This window comes from Schistocerca gregaria, chromosome 5, assembly GCF_023897955.1.
Source record: "Schistocerca gregaria isolate iqSchGreg1 chromosome 5, iqSchGreg1.2, whole genome shotgun sequence".
NCBI lineage: Eukaryota > Metazoa > Arthropoda > Insecta > Orthoptera > Acrididae > Schistocerca > Schistocerca gregaria.
The window spans coordinates 214264134-214284212 of NC_064924.1; the positions used below are offsets into that span (position 1 = coordinate 214264134).

At 42.6% G+C, this 20079-nt stretch overlaps 1 protein-coding gene across 2 annotated transcripts in view; it reads right to left on the bottom strand.

Moving 5' to 3' along the window:
* LOC126272576 (follistatin) overlaps window positions 1-20079 on the bottom strand; it is a 749028-nt gene that overhangs the window by 12992 nt on the left and 715957 nt on the right. For both annotated transcript variants that reach the window (XM_049975500.1, XM_049975499.1), the window contains one exon: window positions 12059-12415. In XM_049975500.1, the coding sequence (XP_049831457.1) occupies window positions 12059-12415 (357 nt within the window). The remainder of the gene's footprint in view (window positions 1-12058; window positions 12416-20079) is intronic.

Sequence of the window (20079 nt, forward strand, 5' to 3'; positions counted from 1 at the left end):
TTTCAATAAGCTACCAATCGAATTAAAAAATCTTAGCAGTAATCCACGCACTTTCAAATTGAAACTGAAGAATTTCATCATGGGTAACTCCTTCTATTCTGTCGAGGAGTTCCTTGAAAAATTAAGCTGATTCTTACTGTATTGTTGATTGTATTTACTTAAACTTATGGACTGACATTTTTCAGGTTCATAAACATTTATTTTTTATCTGTTATTACTTTTAAGTTGCAATTTCATGTACTGAAACGCTCCATGACCCAGGAGATTTGCTCCTCAATTTGGTCCTACAGAACTTGATGTATAAATAAAAAATAAATAAAATACAATTCAACATGTCATATTTACAGTGAGTAGCAATTTATTCTTCCCATAATTGTTGATATTCTGACCTAGACTTTCCACTGTTCAAAATCACAGTTCTTTTGCTAACATTTAATGGAGCTTCCTAATACAATTAGTGAGAAATACTGGTCTTTGTTGACATTAAGAGGAGAATTTAAAAGTTAAAATAAAAAGTTGGGACATATTTTGCATTGACTAGAGGCATCAAGTCTTTCCTTTTATTCTTGGAGATTACCAATGGTGTTTTATAGGCCTCCATTAGTTTCCAGTCATTAATGATTTGTTTCCTTTTTTCTGGTGAATAGCATTTATGTTTTTCGTGATGTGGATATCTTCTACCTTTCCTCACCCTTTCCCGATATGATGTGCTTTTTTCCTTCGATACAGACTTTACTTCAAATATTTCCTCTGCTTCATAACTCCCACTTTAAGATGTTTGGTAGAGCAACCTAAAGAGGTCTTTTTGAAAAATCAATTCATTTCCAATAGAAAATCATTTAAGGTTTGTGTTCACCATTATATGTGTGCCTAGTTTATTGAAAATATCTTTGAAATCAATGAAATTGTTGTATGACAATTCAAAGTCATCATAAAATTGTGGCTTTCTAATGACCTGAAAATATTGAAGTGCAATATATACTAGGCCTCACTTATTTGCTCTCCTTATCTCTTTTTCAATCATCAGATGTGTTCTATCACCTTAATTCTGTGTATTCCCTTTTGTAAAGTATTTATGGGTAATTTACTTAGTTTTCTGGAATTTGTGAAAGATGTACATGTATATGACAATTGTATATCTATTTTTTGTTGTTGTTGATGGCAGCAATTGTCTTCCTTGTTTCGTTTTGTAGTCAAATATTGTCAGATTGTAAGTAGACAGTTTACCTTCTCCATAAAAATTGAGGTGTCCTTCATAGGTATAGGAAACCACATAAAAAAAGAATCTCAATTCAGAGCTGAATATTTTTGAAGACATAAAGAGAGTACCATTAGTCTTGCCATTCTTTTTGTGATCTTCTATGCAGTCTCTGTATAAACTCACAATAGTTCTTCCTCCTTCTATAATCTTGTGGATGCTGGTAGGTAATGACTCTCAGTGCAAGGGATTGATTTAATGTGTGTATGCATGTTATTTGTAATGTTGTTACCAACTAAGGCATGATAACCTTGTTTGCCCCAAAGATCCTCTAGTACAACTTCACCTTTAATTCATTCAGATCTACTTGACACTGTTCATCTGATAATATCCAAAGTAGACAACAAATAATAATAGACTGTCAACCATTGTCCATCCTTTACAGAATGGAACACATGCTTTATATCCTTCTTGGAATATCTATATTGTAGCTTTATTTCAGTGGTATGATGTACGATATATTCCCATTGCTTAGACAAATCCCCTATCTTCTAGTAGTTTGAAAAAATCACTCTCCTGTCATCTTCAATGAACTTTGAGGTACAAGTTTAAGAACGGTTTTGACATGGTAGCTTAGTACTCCTAAATGCTATATATTTTAAAGAAGTTACAAAGGGCTTGTGCTTTTCTGTGCTTCCATATGGTAGGATGTGGCTTCCTTCTTTTCTTTGGAGTTTATTTTATTTTTGGTAGCCTGGTTTTCTTCATTGCTAGTACTAGAATGAGAGAGAAGCCGATTGCAATCTAAGTGATTGTTCTTTTTCACTTGTTGATCCTTAGAAGTAAATGACTTCATGCTTTTGGTATTCTCAACTGAAATTTTCATAGGAGCTCAGCCTTTTTTATGCTGTGTGTCCACTTGTTGTCAATGTGATCTTTAGATAACCGTATACTTCTTCTGATGTCAAAGGATTTTCTATGCTGACATCACTGTTAAGAAGGTGTTCGTAGTTATTTTTTGGTTGGAACCACATTCTTCTGTGTGAGCATTTGACTGGAGGAGGAGATGGCAAAAACTGTCTTCTAAAAGGAATCAAGTCCTGCTTACTTTAAGACTGCAAGTATTGAGCACATTCATAACCACACAGCACCCAAACGTTCCCACTATTAATCTGCTTCTTAAAATTAAAGCAAGCATGGTTTCATCTAGTTCTTTCATCTTACGTAATCATTCTGGTTCTGGATGATCCTCAGTGTTTTGTGCCTTTGTGGTTAAAACATTCTGGAGAAATCAATAAACATGCGAGGCAATACTGACTCTGCAGCTTATCTCAGAAGATAGGTTGGAAAAAGGAAAACCTATGTTTATAGCATTTGTAGATATAGAGGGAGCTTTTGACAATGTTGATTGGAATACACCATTTTAAATCCTGAATGTAGCAAGGATAAAATACAGGGAGCAAAAGATTATCTACTACATGTGCAGAAACCAGTCTGTAGTCATAAGAACCAAAGGACCCCATACGGACATAATAATTGAGGAGGAAATGAGGCAGGGTCAGGTGCAGCTACAGGTTCAGAAGGGTAGGGCATTATCACAATGTGAAATGTGATTTATTCATCTCGTTAAATACAATTTTCAAATCATTTCATTTGATGTGACAATATTGACAAGAAGATCCAAGCTACATGTTAAATATATTACTGCTTTTACTTAAATTAAAATTTTTAACTCCTTATAATATTCTGGTGGTTGGGCATAGAGTTTTAAACACTACATCAGAAGTTTAAATTCTCTCTGTGGTGAGTGCTGCAGGTGTGGTGAAAATGGAAATTGTCAAGTCTATTTTTTTTTCTTTTCTCTTTTTTTTATTTTTAATAACAATAGCAGATCCTCATAAATGTGTTGTTGTTGTTGTGGTCTTCAGTCCAAAGACTGGGTTTGGTGCAGCTTTCCATACTACTCTATACTGTGCAAGCCACTTCATCTTTAACTACTACAACTTGCATCCGTTTGAATCTACTCACTGTATTCATGCTTGTCTCCCTCTCTTCTCTCAATACTAAATTTGTGATCTCTTGATGTCTCAGAATGTGTCCTATCAACTGATCCCTTCCTCTAGCCAAGTTGTGGCACAAATTTCTTTTCTCCCCAATTCTGTTCAGTACCTCCTCATTGGTTATGTGATCTACCCTTCTAATCTTCAGCAGTCTTCTGTAATATTACTTTTCAAAAGTTTCTATTCTCTTCCTACCTAAACTGCTTATTGTTTCTGTTTTGCTACCCATGTGGCTTCAATCCATATAAATACTTCCAAAAAAGCATTGCTAACACTTAAATCTACATTTGATGTTAACAGAACAGAGAGGAAACCTTTATGTCTTCTCCCTGTACGTTATTTCCTACTCCAAATTCTTCTTTGGGGTCATTCACTGCTTGCTCATTGTACAGTTTGAAAAACATAGGGATGTACTGCAACTCTGTTTCACTCCCTTCTCAGCCACTGCTTCCCATGCATGTTCCTTAGGTTTCTGTACAAGATGTAAAGAGCCTTTCATTCCCTCTATTTTATCCCTGCTGCTGCCAGAATTTCAAAGAGAGTGTTCCAGACAACATTGTGAAAAGCTTTCTCTAAGTCTATAAATGCTATACATATAGGTTTGCCTTTCCTTAATCTATCTTCTAAGATAAGTCGTAGAGCCAGTATTGCCTTGCGTGTTTCTACATTTCTCCGAAATCCAAACTTATCTTCCCGGAAGTCAGGCACTACCAGTTTCACAATTCTTCTGTAAAGAATTAGTGTTAGTATTTTGCAATCTTGTCTTATTAAACTGATAGTTCAGTAATATTTACATCTTTCAACACCTGCTTTCTTTGTAAGTGGAATTATTGCATTCTTGTTGAAGTCTGTGGGTATGTTGCTTGTCTTGTACATCTTGCTCATCAGATGGAAAAGTTTTTGTCATGGTTGGCTCTCTTAAGGCTCAGTAGATCTAACAGGATATTGTCTACTCCCAGGGCCTTGTTTCAGCTGACGTCTTTCAGTGATGTGTCAAGTTCTTCTGCCAATATCATATCTCATCTTCATCTGTGCCCAATTCCATTTCTATACTACTCCATTCAAGTTCACCTCGCTCCTATAGAACACCTTCCACCTTTCAGCTTTCCCTTCTTTGCTTAAGACTTGATATTCGTACAGCTGTTCCCCTCTCCAAAGGCCTTGCTTGTAACTTTGTGTGATATGAACAGCAATAAGTCTTTTTTAAAAAGCAGCCTAGTATTTTTTATTTTGTCATCCATTTCCTCTTCTCAAGACCAATTCAAATACATATTACAGTGAACAATTCATCTAAACATACCATTCTTAAAAACAAAGCACAATCCTGAGTTTGAGACTCCTGTACTAGCACACAGTTGATGTACCTAGGAAAACAACTTGTCCTCTTGCCGAAGTTAACAGTAAACAAATGGAATCATAAGGAAAATGCACACCAGCCATTTAGTCAACAATCTTCAATTGGTGGTTTGTGTGAGTTGAATGTACACCAAAGAAAAAATAGAAGCACTACTCATCTATGGAGAAAGTGTGTTAGCAGAACAGCAATTGCAGTTATGTTTTCTTGTTTATAATATGGGTAGATGTAGCATAGTACTGTAGTAACTTTTTAAACAATATCTTGTCTACAGTAAAGGCAATAATGATGATGCAGCTTTTAATCAGTGATTGACTTTACAATACACAACACATCACATAAAAGTAGAGTACAACATGTACCAATATTGTAAATAAAAAAACATTATTGCAGTTACTGTTCTGCTACCTTATGTTCTCCATAGATGAGTAGCATTGTTACCTTTTCTTCATTGGTGTACTTTGTACTTCAGCTATTAGATTGTTTTACAACAGGTACAGTGTGAGTCCGTGACGATGTTACACACTTTCATCATGGTGGAGAAGAATAAATGTATCAATTTGAGGTAAATGACCCTATCCAAAATCATTTGAGTCAAAAGGTATAAGTAAAAACCTACACAAGTTTCACCTTAGCCTCACACAGTGCTCAAACCATGGGCCTTAACTTTGGAACCCTGATCATGGTGTGCAGAGTTTCCACTGAATACTCTACAGTGCACTTTGATCATTTCTCCGGTTGATGGATTAGTAATGGTGAATTTAAGTTGATGTCAGGGAGGGAGGGAGAGGGTGTGTGTGTGTGTGTGTGTGTGTGTGTGTGAGAGAGAGAGAGAGAGAGAGAGAGAGAGAGAGAGAGAGAGAGAGAGAGAGACTAAAAACAATAAAAAAAAGGTCAATACTCAATAACCATTTAAATTATCATAAAATATAATTTGAATGGTTACTGAGTCTTTTGTGTTGTTATTCACAATGTCTCTGAGCCATGTTTGTCCTTTCCAGACAACTGTTCGTAGAAACTGAAAAAACCTAAGCCTATGGTTCAGTAATAATAAGTTTCATTTACCTGCACATGTTTCACAAGCTGCTGCATTTACAACAGTTGTTCAAAATCGGGTCCCCCGGCATCAATGCAGTCTTCGCATCATAACACAAAATTCTGTCATACCAATTCTAATATCCCCAATGTCATTTGAACAATGTCACAGAGAGTGAGAACTCTTGCCAGGAGATGCTCTTCAGTCTCAATAGGCTTTCCACAAGCCCCACAAGTAGAAATTAGGTTGGGTGAGATCAGGTGAATATGGTGGCCACAAAACAGGACTTCCTCTGTCTATCCACTTTTCACAGATTGTCTGGTCCACATTTTCTTGAATCCTCAGTCCAAAATGAGGTGTGTATCATGTTGGAACCGATCTATTGATGGATAACAGACTATGTTCCCAGAACCAAGGTATCATACCTCTGATAAACATTGTACACACTGGAGCATTCAAGTGGTGAGGAAGAAGAAAAGGGCCTACTATGTACTTACTGCCTATTCCTTTCGCTACATTGATAGATAATCTGTGTTGGTAGCTCTTCACAATTGTAGTGCGGGGATTCTCATCGCTCAAAACATCATTGCTGCGACTATTTAGCATTTAGTCTCTGGCGATACAGGCTTCATCCGTGAATAGTACCTATGCAGGAAAGTGGGGAATGATCGTAAGGCGTTGCAAAAACTATTTACTGAACACAACATGAGGTCCAAAGTCAGCAGGAGTTAAAGCATGCACTTTCTATGGATGGTAGGGATGTAGCTGTGTCTTCTTTAATGGTCACCACACAGTACTCCATGAAACATTCATTTCACCTACATGTGATCAATTACTGACTGCAGATGCCTCATCCACTAGAGCAAGCACTGCATCTCCTAAGTCGAGAATCTATGTAGTTCATTGTCTCCCTCTGTTGTTGTATTGAGGTACTAACTGCCCTGCTCACTTAATCATTAGAACAGTTTTAGAAACATGGTATGAGCCAGATGTTTTCTACACAGATATTTAATACTGCAGAACCTTTCCACTTCTCTGATGTTTCCATAAGCTTGCCTGCAAGTTCCATTACCAGGTACAACTCCATTTGGTTAGGGCTGATCGACATTAGTACTTCACTACCCTACATAACCTGCAGTCTACTACAGTACAGACATTGTACACCAGGACTGCACATGTCACTACACAATACGCCATCTGCATTGGATTAGTTGAGTCATTTTCCAAAGCTCTATGCCTTAGCGCTTGTTGGTATTGCCTACCAACAGTACTAGTACATGTACTCCAATGTCAGAAGTTAAAAAAGATTTCGCATATAAATTTCAACTCGGCCCCTTACCTCAAATTGATACATGTTGGCCATGTTATCCAACTCTCCACCTTCCACATTGTTTCGTGTGAGTACACGTCATGCTTCCCCACGAACACACACACGATGTTTGGACTTAAAGTTGTCGAATGTTTCTTTCGTTTATTTTTATTGGGCTGGTGCATAACTTCGTAGTGTTTTTCGATAAGTTTAAAAAACACAATAGCTACACATAACAGGGACTTTGGTCATCAATAATATTTCTTTCTTCACTGTTTACAACAGTCTGTCAATCCTGGCGTAAATTTAGATTCCGCGTCTGAAGAAATCATGTCGTTTTGAGGTGAAGAACTTGTTGAGCCATGTTCGAAGCGCATTTTCACCCAGAAAGGAAGTTCTTTGAGTGTTGTTCGACATAGAGCGGAAAAGTTGAAAATCTGAGGGTGCAAGATCAGGTGAATAAGGTGGGTGTGAAATGACTTCCCAATTTAACTCCTGTATAGCGTTTTTTTGTCTTTCTAGCAAAATGTGGGAGGGCATTATCGAGGAATAGCAGTGCTTCATACAATCTTCCTTGTCGTTGTTCTTGGACTGTGTCTACAAGGCCTGTTGACAATAAATGTCAGCAGTGATGGTTAAACCGTGGGAAAGCAATTCGGAATACACCATACCGTCGCTGTTCCGCCAAATTCGCAACATTATCTTTTTTGGATGAAGGTCTTTGTAAGTGAAACTGATTTGTTTGGAGTCAACCATTTCTTTCTTTTGCTTACGTTAGCACAAAGACATCATTTCTCGTCACCAAGAACGATAAAGGGTATGAATGGTTAGTGTTGTTCACGAACCAGTCGATAATGAGCAAGCGGAGATGCACATTTAGGCATCCGCAGATTTTTGTGATTTGGCATAGAGCATGTGGTACTCGTACACCCGATTTCTAAACCTCCCTCATTGCATACAAATGGTGGAATGATCACAGTTTATCACATTTGCCAGTTCTCCAGTTACAATGACTTGGATCAATGCGTTTAAATGATCTTCATAAAATCCCAAAAGTCTTCCTGACTGAGGAGAGTCTTTTTTTTTTTGTGATCAGTCTACTGACTGGTTTGATGCGGCGCGCCACGAATTCCTTTCCTGTGCTAACCTCTTCATCTCAGAGTAGCACTTGCAACCTACGTCCTCAATTATTTGCTTGACGTATTCCAATCTCTGTCTTCCTCTACAGTTTTTGCCCTCTACAGCTCCCTCTAGTACCATGGAAGTCATTCCCTCATGTCTTAGCAGATGTCCTATCATCCTGTCCCTTCTCATTATCAGTGTTTTCCACATATTCCTTTCCTCTCCGATTCTGCGTAGAACCTCCTCATTCCTTACCTTATCAGTCCACCTAATTTTCAACATTCGTCTGTAGCACCACATCTCAAATGCTTCGATTCTCCTCTGTTCCGGTTTTCTCAGAGTCCATGTTTCACTACCATACAATGCTGTACTCCAGATGTACATCCTCAGAAATTTCTTCCTCAAATTAAGGCCGGTATTTGATATTAGTAGACTTCTCTTGGCCAGAAATGCCTTTTTTGCCATAGCAAGTCTGCTTTTGATGTCCTCCTTGCTCCGTCCGTCATTGGTTATTTTACCGCCTAGGTAGCAGAATTCCTTAACATCATTGACTTCGTGACCATCAATCCTGATGTTAAGTTTCTTGCTGTTCTCATTTCTACTACTTCTCATTACCTTCGTCTTTCTCCGATTTACTCTCAAACCATACTGTGTACTCATTAGACTGTTCATTCCGTTCAGCAGATCATTTAATTCTTCTTCACTTTCACTCAGGATAGAAATGTCATCAGCGAATCGTATCATTGATATCCTTTCACCTTGTATTATAATTCCACTCCTGAACCTTTCTTTTATTTCCATCATTGCTTCTTCGATGTACAGATTGAAGAGCAGGGGCGAAAGGCTACGGCCTTGTCTTACACCCTTCTTAATACGAGCACTTCGCTCTTGATCGTCCACTCTTATTATTCCCTCTTGGCTGTTGTACATATTGTATATGACCCGTCTCTCCCTAGAGCTTACCCCTACTTTTTTCAGAATCTCGAACAGCTTGCACCATTTTATATTGTCGAACGCTTTTTCCAGGTCGACAAATCCTATGAACGTGTCTTGATTTTTCTTTAGCCTTGCTTCCATTATTAGCCGTAACGTCAGAATTGCCTCTCTCGTGCCTTCACTTTTCCTAAAGCCAAACTGATCGTCACCTAAAGCATTCTCAATTTTCTTTTCCATTCTTCTGTCTATTAGTCTTGCAAGCAGCTTCGATGCATGAGCTGTTAAGCTGATTGTGCGATAATTCTCGCACTTGTCAGCTCTTGTCATCTTCGGAATTGTGTGGATGATGCTTTTCCGAAAGTCAGATGGTATATCGCCAGACTCATATATTCTACACACCAACGTGAATAGTCATTTTGTTGCTACTTCCCCTAATGATTTTAGAAATTCTGACGGAATGTTATCTATCCCTTCTGCGTTATTTGACCGTAAGTCCTCCAAAGCTCTTTTAAATTCCGATTCTAATACTGGATCCCCTATCTCTTCTAAATCGACTCCTGTTTCTTCTTCATCACATCAGACAAATCTTCACCCCCATAGAGGCTTTAAATGTATTCTTTCCACCTATCTGCTCTCCCCTCTGCATTTAACAGTGGAATTCCCGTTGCACTCTTAATGTTACCATCGTTGCTTTTAATGTCACCAAAGGTTGTTTTGACTTTCCTGTATGCTGAGTCTGTTCTTCCGACAATCATATCTTTTTCGATGTCTTCACATTTTTCCTGTAGCCATTTCGTCTTAGCTTCCCTGCACTTCTTATTTATTTCATTCCTCAGCGACTTGTATTTCTGTATTCCTGATTTTCCCGGAACATGTTTGTACTTCCTCCTTTCATCAATCAACTGAAGTATTTCTTCTGTTACCCATGGTTTCTTCGCAGCTACCTTCTTTATACCTATGTTTTCCTTCCCAACTTCTGTGATGGCCCTTTTTAGAGACGTCCATTCCTCTTCAACTGTGTTGCCTACTGCACTATTCCTTATTGCTGTATCTATAGCGTTAGAGAACTTCAAATGTATCTCGTCATTCCTTAGAACTTCCGTATCCCACTTATTAGCGTATTGATTCTTCCTGACTAATGTCTTAAACTTCAGCCTACTCTTCATCACTACTATATTGTGATCTGTCTATATCTGCTCCTGGGCACGCCTTACAATCCAGTATCTGATTTCGGAATCTCTGTCTGACCATGATGTAATCTAATTGTAATCTTCCCGTATCTCCCGGCCTTTTCCAAGTATACCTCCTCCTCTTGTGATTCTTGAACAGGGTATTCGCTATTACTAGCTGAAACTTGTTACAGAACTCAATTAGTATTTCTCCTCTTTCATTCCTTGTCCCAAGCCCATATTCTCCTGTAACCTTTTCGTCTACTCCTTCCCCTACAACTGCATTCCAGTCGCCCATGACTATTAGATTTTCGTCCCCCTTTACATACTGCATTACCCTTTCAATATCCTCATACACTTTCTCTATCAGTTCATCTTCAGCTTGCGACGTCGGCATGTATACCTGAACTATCGTTGTCGGTGTTGGTCTGCTGTCGATTCTGATTAGAACAACCCGGTCACTGAACTGTTCACAGTAACACACCCTCTGCTCTACCTTCCTATTCATAACGAATCCTACACCTGTTATACCATTTTCTGCTGCTGTTGATATTACCCGATAATCATCTGACCAGAAATCCTTGTCTTCCTTCCACTTCACTTCACTGATCCCTACTATATCTAGATTGAGCCTTTCCATTTCCCTTTTAAGATTTTCTAGTTTCCCTACCACGTTCAAGCTTCTGAGATTCCACGCCCCGACTCGTAGAAAATTATCCTTTCGTTGATTATTCAATCTTTTTCTCATGGTAACCTCCCCCTTGGCAGTCCCCTCCCGGAGATCCGAATGGGAGACTATTCCGGAATCTTTTGCCAATGGAGAGATCATCATGGCACTTCTTCAACTACAGGCCACATTTCCTGTGGATACACGTTACGTGTCTTTAATGCAGTGGTTTCCATTGCCTTCTGCATCCTCATGTCGTTGATCATTGCTGATTCTTCCGCTTTTAGGGGCAATTTCCCACCCCTAGGACAAGAGAGTGCCCTGAACCTCTATCCGCTCCTCCGCCCTCTTTGACAAGGCCGTTGGCAGAATGAGGCTAACTTCTTATGCCGGAAGTCTTCGGCCGCCAATGCCGATTATTTATCAAAATTTAGGCAGTGGCGGGGTTCGAACCCGGGACCGAAGTAGTTTTGTTTACGAATCAAAGACGCTACCCCTATACCAGATACTAATCTGAAAACGATCGTCCTTTGTCATGCTCTGTCCAATGGTATTAGTCCCATACATGGCCCACATGTTTCAGGCTCCCTCTGCAGCTGTCACCCCTCTGTTGAACTCAAAAAGAAGAATATGTCGAGTAGCCGACTGGTTCTAGGCGCTACAGTCTGAAACAGCGCGACCGCTACGGTCGCAGGTTCGAATCTTGCCTTGGGCACGGATGTGTGTGGTGTCCTTAGGTTAGTTAGGTTTAAGTAGTTCTAAGTTCTAGGGGACTGATGACCTCAGAAGTTAAGTCCTATAGTGCTCAGAGCCATTTGAACCATTTTTTTGAAGAATATGGCTGAAATGTTCCGATTTCTCCGCTTGGCACTCTATGTTCCAGCGTCAACAGCTCCACTCACTACCTCTAAATGACAAAACGACAATATGTACACTACAGTAACAGTACAGTAACAGACAGTAACAATGAACTAAACCCACAGCATCCGGAATATCAACATGCAAACCATAAACGCTTCGGATTTATGCACCAAGCTAATATTTCCTGCTTCGCTTTAATATTTTAGAAAGCCAGAAAAGGAAATGAATGAATACCTCAGAACATCTGTAACTTAATGTTTTTCGCGTACGATTGTGAAGTCGTTGGCTCACGCAGTGGCAGAAGCATCACATTGGATAGTGCTAGGGCACGGCTGGCGGGGCTCACCTCCGCTGGCTGCCTTGCAGTGCCCTGCGAACTGGGTCTCAATGACGAAGCCCGTGGCGCAGGCGTCCTTGAGCATGTGGCACCAGGTCTCGTACGTGTGGTTGTTGGTGCCACAGATGGGGCCGAAGGGCGCGGCGTCGGCGTGTCCGTGAGCCCTGCGGTGGCCGCCTCCCGCGCCCGCCGCCGCCGCCGCCCCCGCCGCTCCCGCGCCTGCCCGGCCGGAACCTCGGGGGCGGGGGCGGGAGCGCGCCCGGGGGCAGCGGTAGCTGCACGTCACACAGCGGGGGGCGCCCGTGTCCGGCTCGGTGAGGCACGTCTGCCGGTCCCCGCAGCGCACGCTGCTGCAGCTAGCGCCCTCTGTAACAGCACACCAGCCGCTTGGGACGCCCGCCTCCACACTAGCGCGTCACAGCATGCACAGCCAGAACAAAACACATGGGACTGCACAGAGCTATAGGAACACCGTACAAAAAAATTAGTCACCCCATGAGACATCACGCTACTACCCACAGCCTCGATAATGCTCTTATGGTTCCTCCAGTATGCCATAATTTTTATGATTACATCATGTAGTGCCACCAAACTATGGGGATGTTCATTGTTTCGTTTCATTCGCTGTTCCAATCCTAGACATCGTCAGTGGGAGTAAGATCGATCGAAACTTGAGTTGCTCCTGGCGTATACAACTTTCAAATAACTTCCGGGAATTCAGCCAGGTAACACTTTCAGCGACCGCCGATATTTCGGCGGAGCACCCTGCCATTTTCATGGCGAACTGCAACGGACAGGCTGCGTACATGCAAACCTCGGTTCTCGGACTGAAGCACGAAAGATAACAAACACACACACTGAACACTGGTGCCACCAAAGATAACCAAAGTCAGAGCCATCGATAGTGAGGCTATGAATTCGCAGGTGAGGTGTTTATCGTATTCCTTGTAGCTGCGGCATGGCATATATTGGTCAAACTATCAGGTCCGTGGAGGACCGATGTACTGAGAATAAACGGCACACACAATTACAGCAGCCAAGTAGATCTGCTATTGCGGAACATTGCTTGGATACTTGTCACCCCATGTCATATAACAACACCGAGATATTGGCATGCACGTCCAGCTATTGGGACAGTGTTATTAGGGAGGCAGTTGAGATTAAATTAGCGAGCAACCTCGTTAACAGGGATGGAGGTTATTGTTTGAACTCTGTTTGGAATCCGGCTCTCTCCCTTGTCAAAAGACTGAGGAACAGAGTCAATGCTATCTCACCTGCGGATTCATAGTCTCACTATCGACAGCTCTGACTTTGGTCATCTTTGGTGGCACTAGTGTTCAATGTGTGTGTTATCTTTCCTGCTTCAGTCCGAGAACCGAGGTTTGCATGTACGCCGCCTGTCCGTTGCAGTTCGCCATGAAAATGGCAGGGTGTTCCGCCGAAATATCGGCGGTCGCTGAAAGTGTTACCTGGCTGAATTCCCGGAAGTTATTTGTAAGATCGATTGATTTAACAGGCCAGTTGATGTGCACTAGGACGCCTGAGGGTTTGCTCAACCAGGAACATATGCTTGCTGGCCTCCACCACGCTTTTTATCATATTGGAAGACGGTAGTGTGCACAACAAATTCATTGTGAAGATTTAGGGGCAACACTTTTTCATCGAGAATGTTCAATAAACATTCTGCTTCATGCTTCAGTGGTTAACGAACGATGCGCCGGATAATGTTGTGAAAACTGCACAGTTTTTCAACGAGACAGATGCTCGTCATCTACAGGTGCTTGGTGACGTATTGCTGCAGTGGCTCGTCCTCAATAAATGCGCTGGCTCGCTAGAAGAGCGCAGTCACTGCGGGATGTAGCAATAACATCATCGTAAACGAATCACAAAGGACGACGACAGCAGGGGGGCACTGCACGTCATCGTCCTCTATGCTTTGTTTACGATGATGTTATAGCCCCATCCCTTGGTAACTGCGCTTTTCTAGCAAGCCAGCGCGTATAATGATGAGCCACTGCAGCTAGAGCAGCTGTCTCGTTGAAATACTGTGCAGTTTTCACAATATTATGCGATTCGACGCCCATGAACCACTGAAGCAGTTACTACGCCATACCCAACCATGGTATGAAAAACACTCGCAAAGCTTTACAAAACCATCTCCAGCGTGAACTACAGCCTCCACGCACTGCTGTTTAAATGTATTTGGCCGTAGTGAATTCGACGCCTATCATCGTTTGAAAAATTCGCGACTTGTCAAACCACAGTACAGACTACAGTCAGCTAATGACCGAATTTTCTGTGTTGATTTCGCCAGCGAAGGGGTGCAGTTTTATCTGCCGCCGTGGGCAAAGGTTTTTGCGAGGTATTTGACTAAATGTCCATTATATGTCACTTCACAATGTTTGTTCAAAAAGTGGTTGTCTTTTGCGAGGTATGTGACTAAATGTCCATTACACGTCACTTCACAATGTTTGCTCAAAAAGTGGTTCAGACAAGGCGTGACGCTCGTCTGCAGTTCCTGTTGGTTATTGTCTTTTTATGACGACTGCACTTATACCGCATTGTGCTGTTACGAATGGTACATCACTCCGTGCAGACAAGTTGGACAGTCCGTGTTGGTACATCAACAAATCGGGCGACTTCATTCATTATGTGGGAATGGTACGACCTAACACGAAAGCTCCTTTCCACCATCGTCTCGCATCTCCACATCGAACCGCCATACTTTGCTAATTCCATACAAGCGACTGGTATATATAAGGGGCAATATCTGCAGTGTATATGTATTGCATCACGACACCGATGGATGTGTATAAACACCGATATGTAGGCGAGGGCTAGTGTGGCATTCGTGTCTTTCGACATACGTGTGATAAATGTGGAAACGTGAACTATGGGGATGTTATTGCCAAATGCGTCCAAACAGGTCCAATGTGCGGTTATTATTTTCTTGAATGCCGAAGGAAAAATATTGATAGACATTCATCAGAGAATGAAGAGTCTATAAGGGGCAGTATGTGTATCGAAAAGCACCGTTGTGGAATGGTATACCAAGTTCGGTGCTGGTCGCAGTTCGACACAGGACACTGCGACCTCTGAGGCCAGCCTCATCCATTACAGACAACAATGAGGGGGCAGTTGATGATGCGTTTGGGGTGGACCTGGCGCACAGCCATTTGTGCATTAGCAAGGGATCACGTCGTTTGCTTCGGTAGCGTGCAACACATCATCTGGCAGGAGTTAGGCACTGTAAGGTCTGCAGCCAGTGGATACACCGAGAGTTGAACGCTGAATAAAAAGTAAACTGGATGGCTGTCTGCCTGAAGCACATGAGTTATTTCAGTATGTTCAATACGTTCCATTGTTGCAGGCGATAAAAGATGGTGCCACCACTGGGAGCCGGAGTCAAAGGCGTCGACCCATCCCTTCGTCCCAAGAAGTTCAAGACCAACCCATCTGGTGCAAACGTGATGTTCACCCTGTTCTTTGATTACTGGGGCCTATTGCTTATTGATTTCAATGAACCTGGTGTCTCCATCGTTGGGGAATGGTGCTGCAGAATGCGAGCAATTAAGGTGAACGTCAGAGAAAATTGCGACAAGAGGTGCTGGTGCTTTGTGATAACGCACGTCCCCATATCGCAAATGTCGTAATGCAGAACTTACACCAACTCAAGTGGGAGACACTTAAGCATCCTCCCTATGGTCGTGGTCTCTCCGCATGCTCTTATCACGCATTCGATCCCTTAAAAAGGGTTTGAAGGGTCGATAATTCCTGTCGGACGAGATGTATAACGCTCAGCTTCGGACTTCTTCGTGCTGCAGGACGCGGTGTTTTACCAAACGGGTATCTTCAAACCGATGCGTCGGTGATATGACGGCCTCAATGATCATGACGATTCACTGCCATGACAAGCACCAGTGTAGGGTCATATGACCATGTACCAGTCGTACACCATCTACAGTGCTCCAAAGGGAATACTGTGCTCTGTTAAGAGGTGACTAATATTTTTTTTTTTTCTGGTGGGGGTATCATAACGCACAAAATGGCTTCTATTGTTCTCGAAGGTATTGTATGCGCAGAAGTAACTGTAGCGACATGCAGCAAGACTTAGTTTACTTATGTGTCCTACGCAAGTAGTGAAACATATTTGTACAAGATGTTAAACGTAAACTTTTACAATCGCTCATTCTGCCGAAAGTCCGTTATCTCTGTGTAATACAGCTTGAAGCAAGTAGCGAAATCTCGTGACTATCAGAACCAACCAAGAATTCTTGCGTGCAGTAGATCTGCAACACATAGTTGGCGTTTTCAGTGCTTCGTACACCCATTTAAAATGGTTGCTGCCAATCAAGTTAAGTTGCCGTGTAACATATCTGTCACGACAGCTTACGTCTGCTCGTCCTCTGGCTATTGCGAATGCCAGGGATGGCTTCTAGTGCATGGGGGAAAGGGGGTTGTCCAGCCAGGAGATGATGCCAGGGTCTTTCCAACGCATGAATTCTTTCCTTGAAGCTGTTTCGCTGAAATAACTAAATTTTAAAAATACTTTCGTGGCGCAGTTTGAAGCTAGTGAAATGGAAAGGAAGGTATGTGTCACTCCTTTTGGGGCGCCAGAAGTAAACTTGAACCCTGTGGGGCGGAGGTGATCTGTGATGTAGGAGGGCGCACTGAAAAGTAATTCCTCCAAAGTTTGTCTGAGATAACTCTTAAAGCTTTTTAAGTAAAACAAACTTTCTACATCTTTATTCTTCATGTCCACGCATTTGCAATCCTCTGCCGCTGGAAGACTGCAAATTGTAGCGTGTAACATGGCGTTGCATAACCTAACTATGTCTGTCCTTGAGAAACATCGTGCTGTGGTCGAGTTTCGAATTCGAGGAGTTCATCCAAACGCGGAATATCTTCTGCTTCAGCACGACAATGCTAGACCACCTAACAGCGCTGCAACATCTGTAACAATCCTACGCTTTGGGTTCAATGTAATTGATCATCCTCCATACAGTCCCGACTTGGCCCCATCCGATTTTCGTCTATTTACAAAACTTAAAGAATACCTCCTATCCCCATGAACCATGGACCTTGCCGTTGGTGGGGAGGCTTGCGTGCCTCAGCGATACACATGGCCGTACCGTAGGTGCAACCACAACGGAGGGATATCTGTTGAGAGGCCAGACCAACGTGTGGTTCCTGAAGAGGGGCAGCAGCCTTTTCAGTAGTTGCAGGGGCAACAGTCTGGATGATTGACTGATCTGGCCTTGAAACCCTAATCAAAACAGCCTTGCTGTGCTGGTACTGCGAACTGCTGAAAGCAAGGGAAAATTACAGCCGTAACTCCGGTAGTGGCGAAGTGGTGCAACTAGAGGTAAGGTTGTGGCTCCGTCAGCAAAATCAAACATTCTGCAGTGATGGTATCAACAAATTGGTCTCTCGTTGGGAGTAATGTGCAATGTGTTCGCCGCCGGCGTGACTAAGCTGGGAAATAAATATGTAGACACGAGAATAAAGAAGAGGAATGATAATAAAGTCCGTTTTATTTAAAAAGCGTAAAGAGTTTTCACGTAAAAATTTCGGAGACATTACTTTTCAACTCGCCCTCGTATTTTCGAAGTCGGGAGTAGGTGATCATTCGTAGACTACCAATTATTTCTTCCATCAGGGAAACCAGAAAGAATACGAAACTACAGTCCCCTGTGATGGAGTGAATTTCGGATCTTTTTGGTTTTCCAGGCCAGTGTTGTCGTTTAGTGACTGTGCAAACGCTCAGTAGACAGAAACCTCGAATTTAGTTCTGGAACCGAATGATGATGTTTAGTGAACGATATGGGCTTGAAGCCAATAAATTATATTTGTTTACATGGAGGCCTGAAGTGTAATGTATTGGTGTGACTTTCATTACCTACTGACTCTGACCTGTTTTCGTTTTATCTTTGCTGAAGATTATCAGCGAGGGTTGCCAGAACTAGCTGGAGGCGATCTATGTACTGTTGGCAGTGCTTGTTTTCCAGCCTAGTCGTCCGATCGCGGAATGTTCTGAAAGTGCTTGGATTGCTACAGGACAGTTACTGTTGGCATGCGAGTAGTGAGATTTTTAATCCCGTCTCGCGCGTCAAAGCGAGACTGGTGACCCTTTTTCAGACTTGCTTAATAGTGTAGCAATGTTGAATATTAATCCGGGTCCTCGGTCTGGTCACATGTGTCCTGACCGAGTCCGTGTCCAGATACGTCCGAGTATCGGCCGTGACCCGTAGGACGAAATGTACCATCAAAATACACTACTGGCCATTAAAAGAAGACGTGCTACAGACGCAAAATATAACCGACAGGAAGAAGATGCTGTGATATGCAAATGATTAGCTTTTCAGAGCATTCACACAAAGTTGGCGCCGGTGGCGACACTTACAACGTGCTGACATGAGCAAAGTTTCCAACCTATTTCTCATACGCAAACAGCAGTTGACCGCCGTTGCCTGGTGAAACGTTGTTGTGATGTCTCGTGTAAGGAGGAGAAATGCGTACCATAATGTTTCGGACCTTTAGGTCGGATTGTAGCATATCGCGATTGCGGTTTATCGTATCGCACATTGCTGCTCGCGTTGGTCGAGATCCAATGACTGTTAGCAGAATATGGAATCGTTGGGTTCAGGAGGGTAATACGGAACGCCGTGCTGGATCCCAACGGCCTCGTATCACTAACAGTCGAGATGACAGGTATCTTATCCGCATGGCTGTAACGGATCGTGCAGCCACGTCTCGATCCCTGAGTCAACAGATGGGGACGTTTGCAAGACAACAACCATCTGCACGAACAGTTCGACGACGTTTGTAGCAGCTTGGACTACCAGCTTGGAGAACATGGCTGCGGTTACATCACATCACAGACAGGAGCGCCTGTGATGGTGTACTCAACGACGGACCTGGGGGCACGAATGGCAACACGTCATTTTTTCGGATGAATCCAGGCTCTGTTTACAGCATCATGATGGTCGCATACGTGTTTCGCGACATCGCGGGGAACACACATTGGAAGCGTGTATTCGTCATCGCCATACTGGCGTATCACCCGGCGTGATGGTATGGGGTGCCATTGATTACACGTCTCGGTCACCTCTTGTTCGCATTGACGGCACTTTCATCGGTGGACGTTACATTTCAGTTGTGTTACGACCCGTGGCTCTACCCTTCATTCGATCCCTGCGAAACCCTAAATTTCAGCAGGATAATGCACGACCGCATGTTGCTGGTCCTGTACGGGCCTTTCTAAATACAGAAAATGTTCGACTCCCACCCTGGCCAGCACACTCTCCAGATCTCTCACCAATTGAAAACGTGTGGTCAATGGTGGCCGAGCAACTGGCTCGTCACAATACGCCAGTCAGTACTCATGATGAACTGTGGTATCGTGTTGAAGCTGCATGGGCAACTGTACCTGTACACGCGATCCAAGCTCTGTTTGACTCAATGCCCGTTATTACAGCCAGAGGTGGTTGTTTGGGTACTGCAGAATGGATGGGTCGGGAGAGCTCAGTGACTTCGAACCTGTACTGGTCATTGGATGTCACCTGAGAAACGAATCCAGCAAAGTCACTTAATCCTTCTAAACACGCCCCTAGTCGTTTTTTGGTGACGTGATTATGAACTGGAAACTCGAAGCAAAACCAAGGCCAAACAGGCCATAGGAAGTGTCGGGCATTGGGGAGGGTGGTTGTGAAACATAGCAAGAAATCAGCGGAAGGACTCACTCTTGAGTTTCAAAGCGCTTCAAGCAGACCGTCCAGTGCAATGATCGTGCGTAGGGAGTTAAAAAGAATTTGGTACAACCGTCGAGGAGCTCTTCACAAGCCACACGTTTCCGTAGTCAATACTAATCGACACATGAGGTGCTGCAAAGAGAGATGCCACTGGACAGTGGGTAACTGAAAATGAGTGATGAATCAAGCTGTACTAAGTGGCAGTCTGATGGAAGGGTTTGGGTTTTGGTCATGTATGTAGAACTTTACCGTCATCTTTGTAGTGCCAACAGTGGAGTA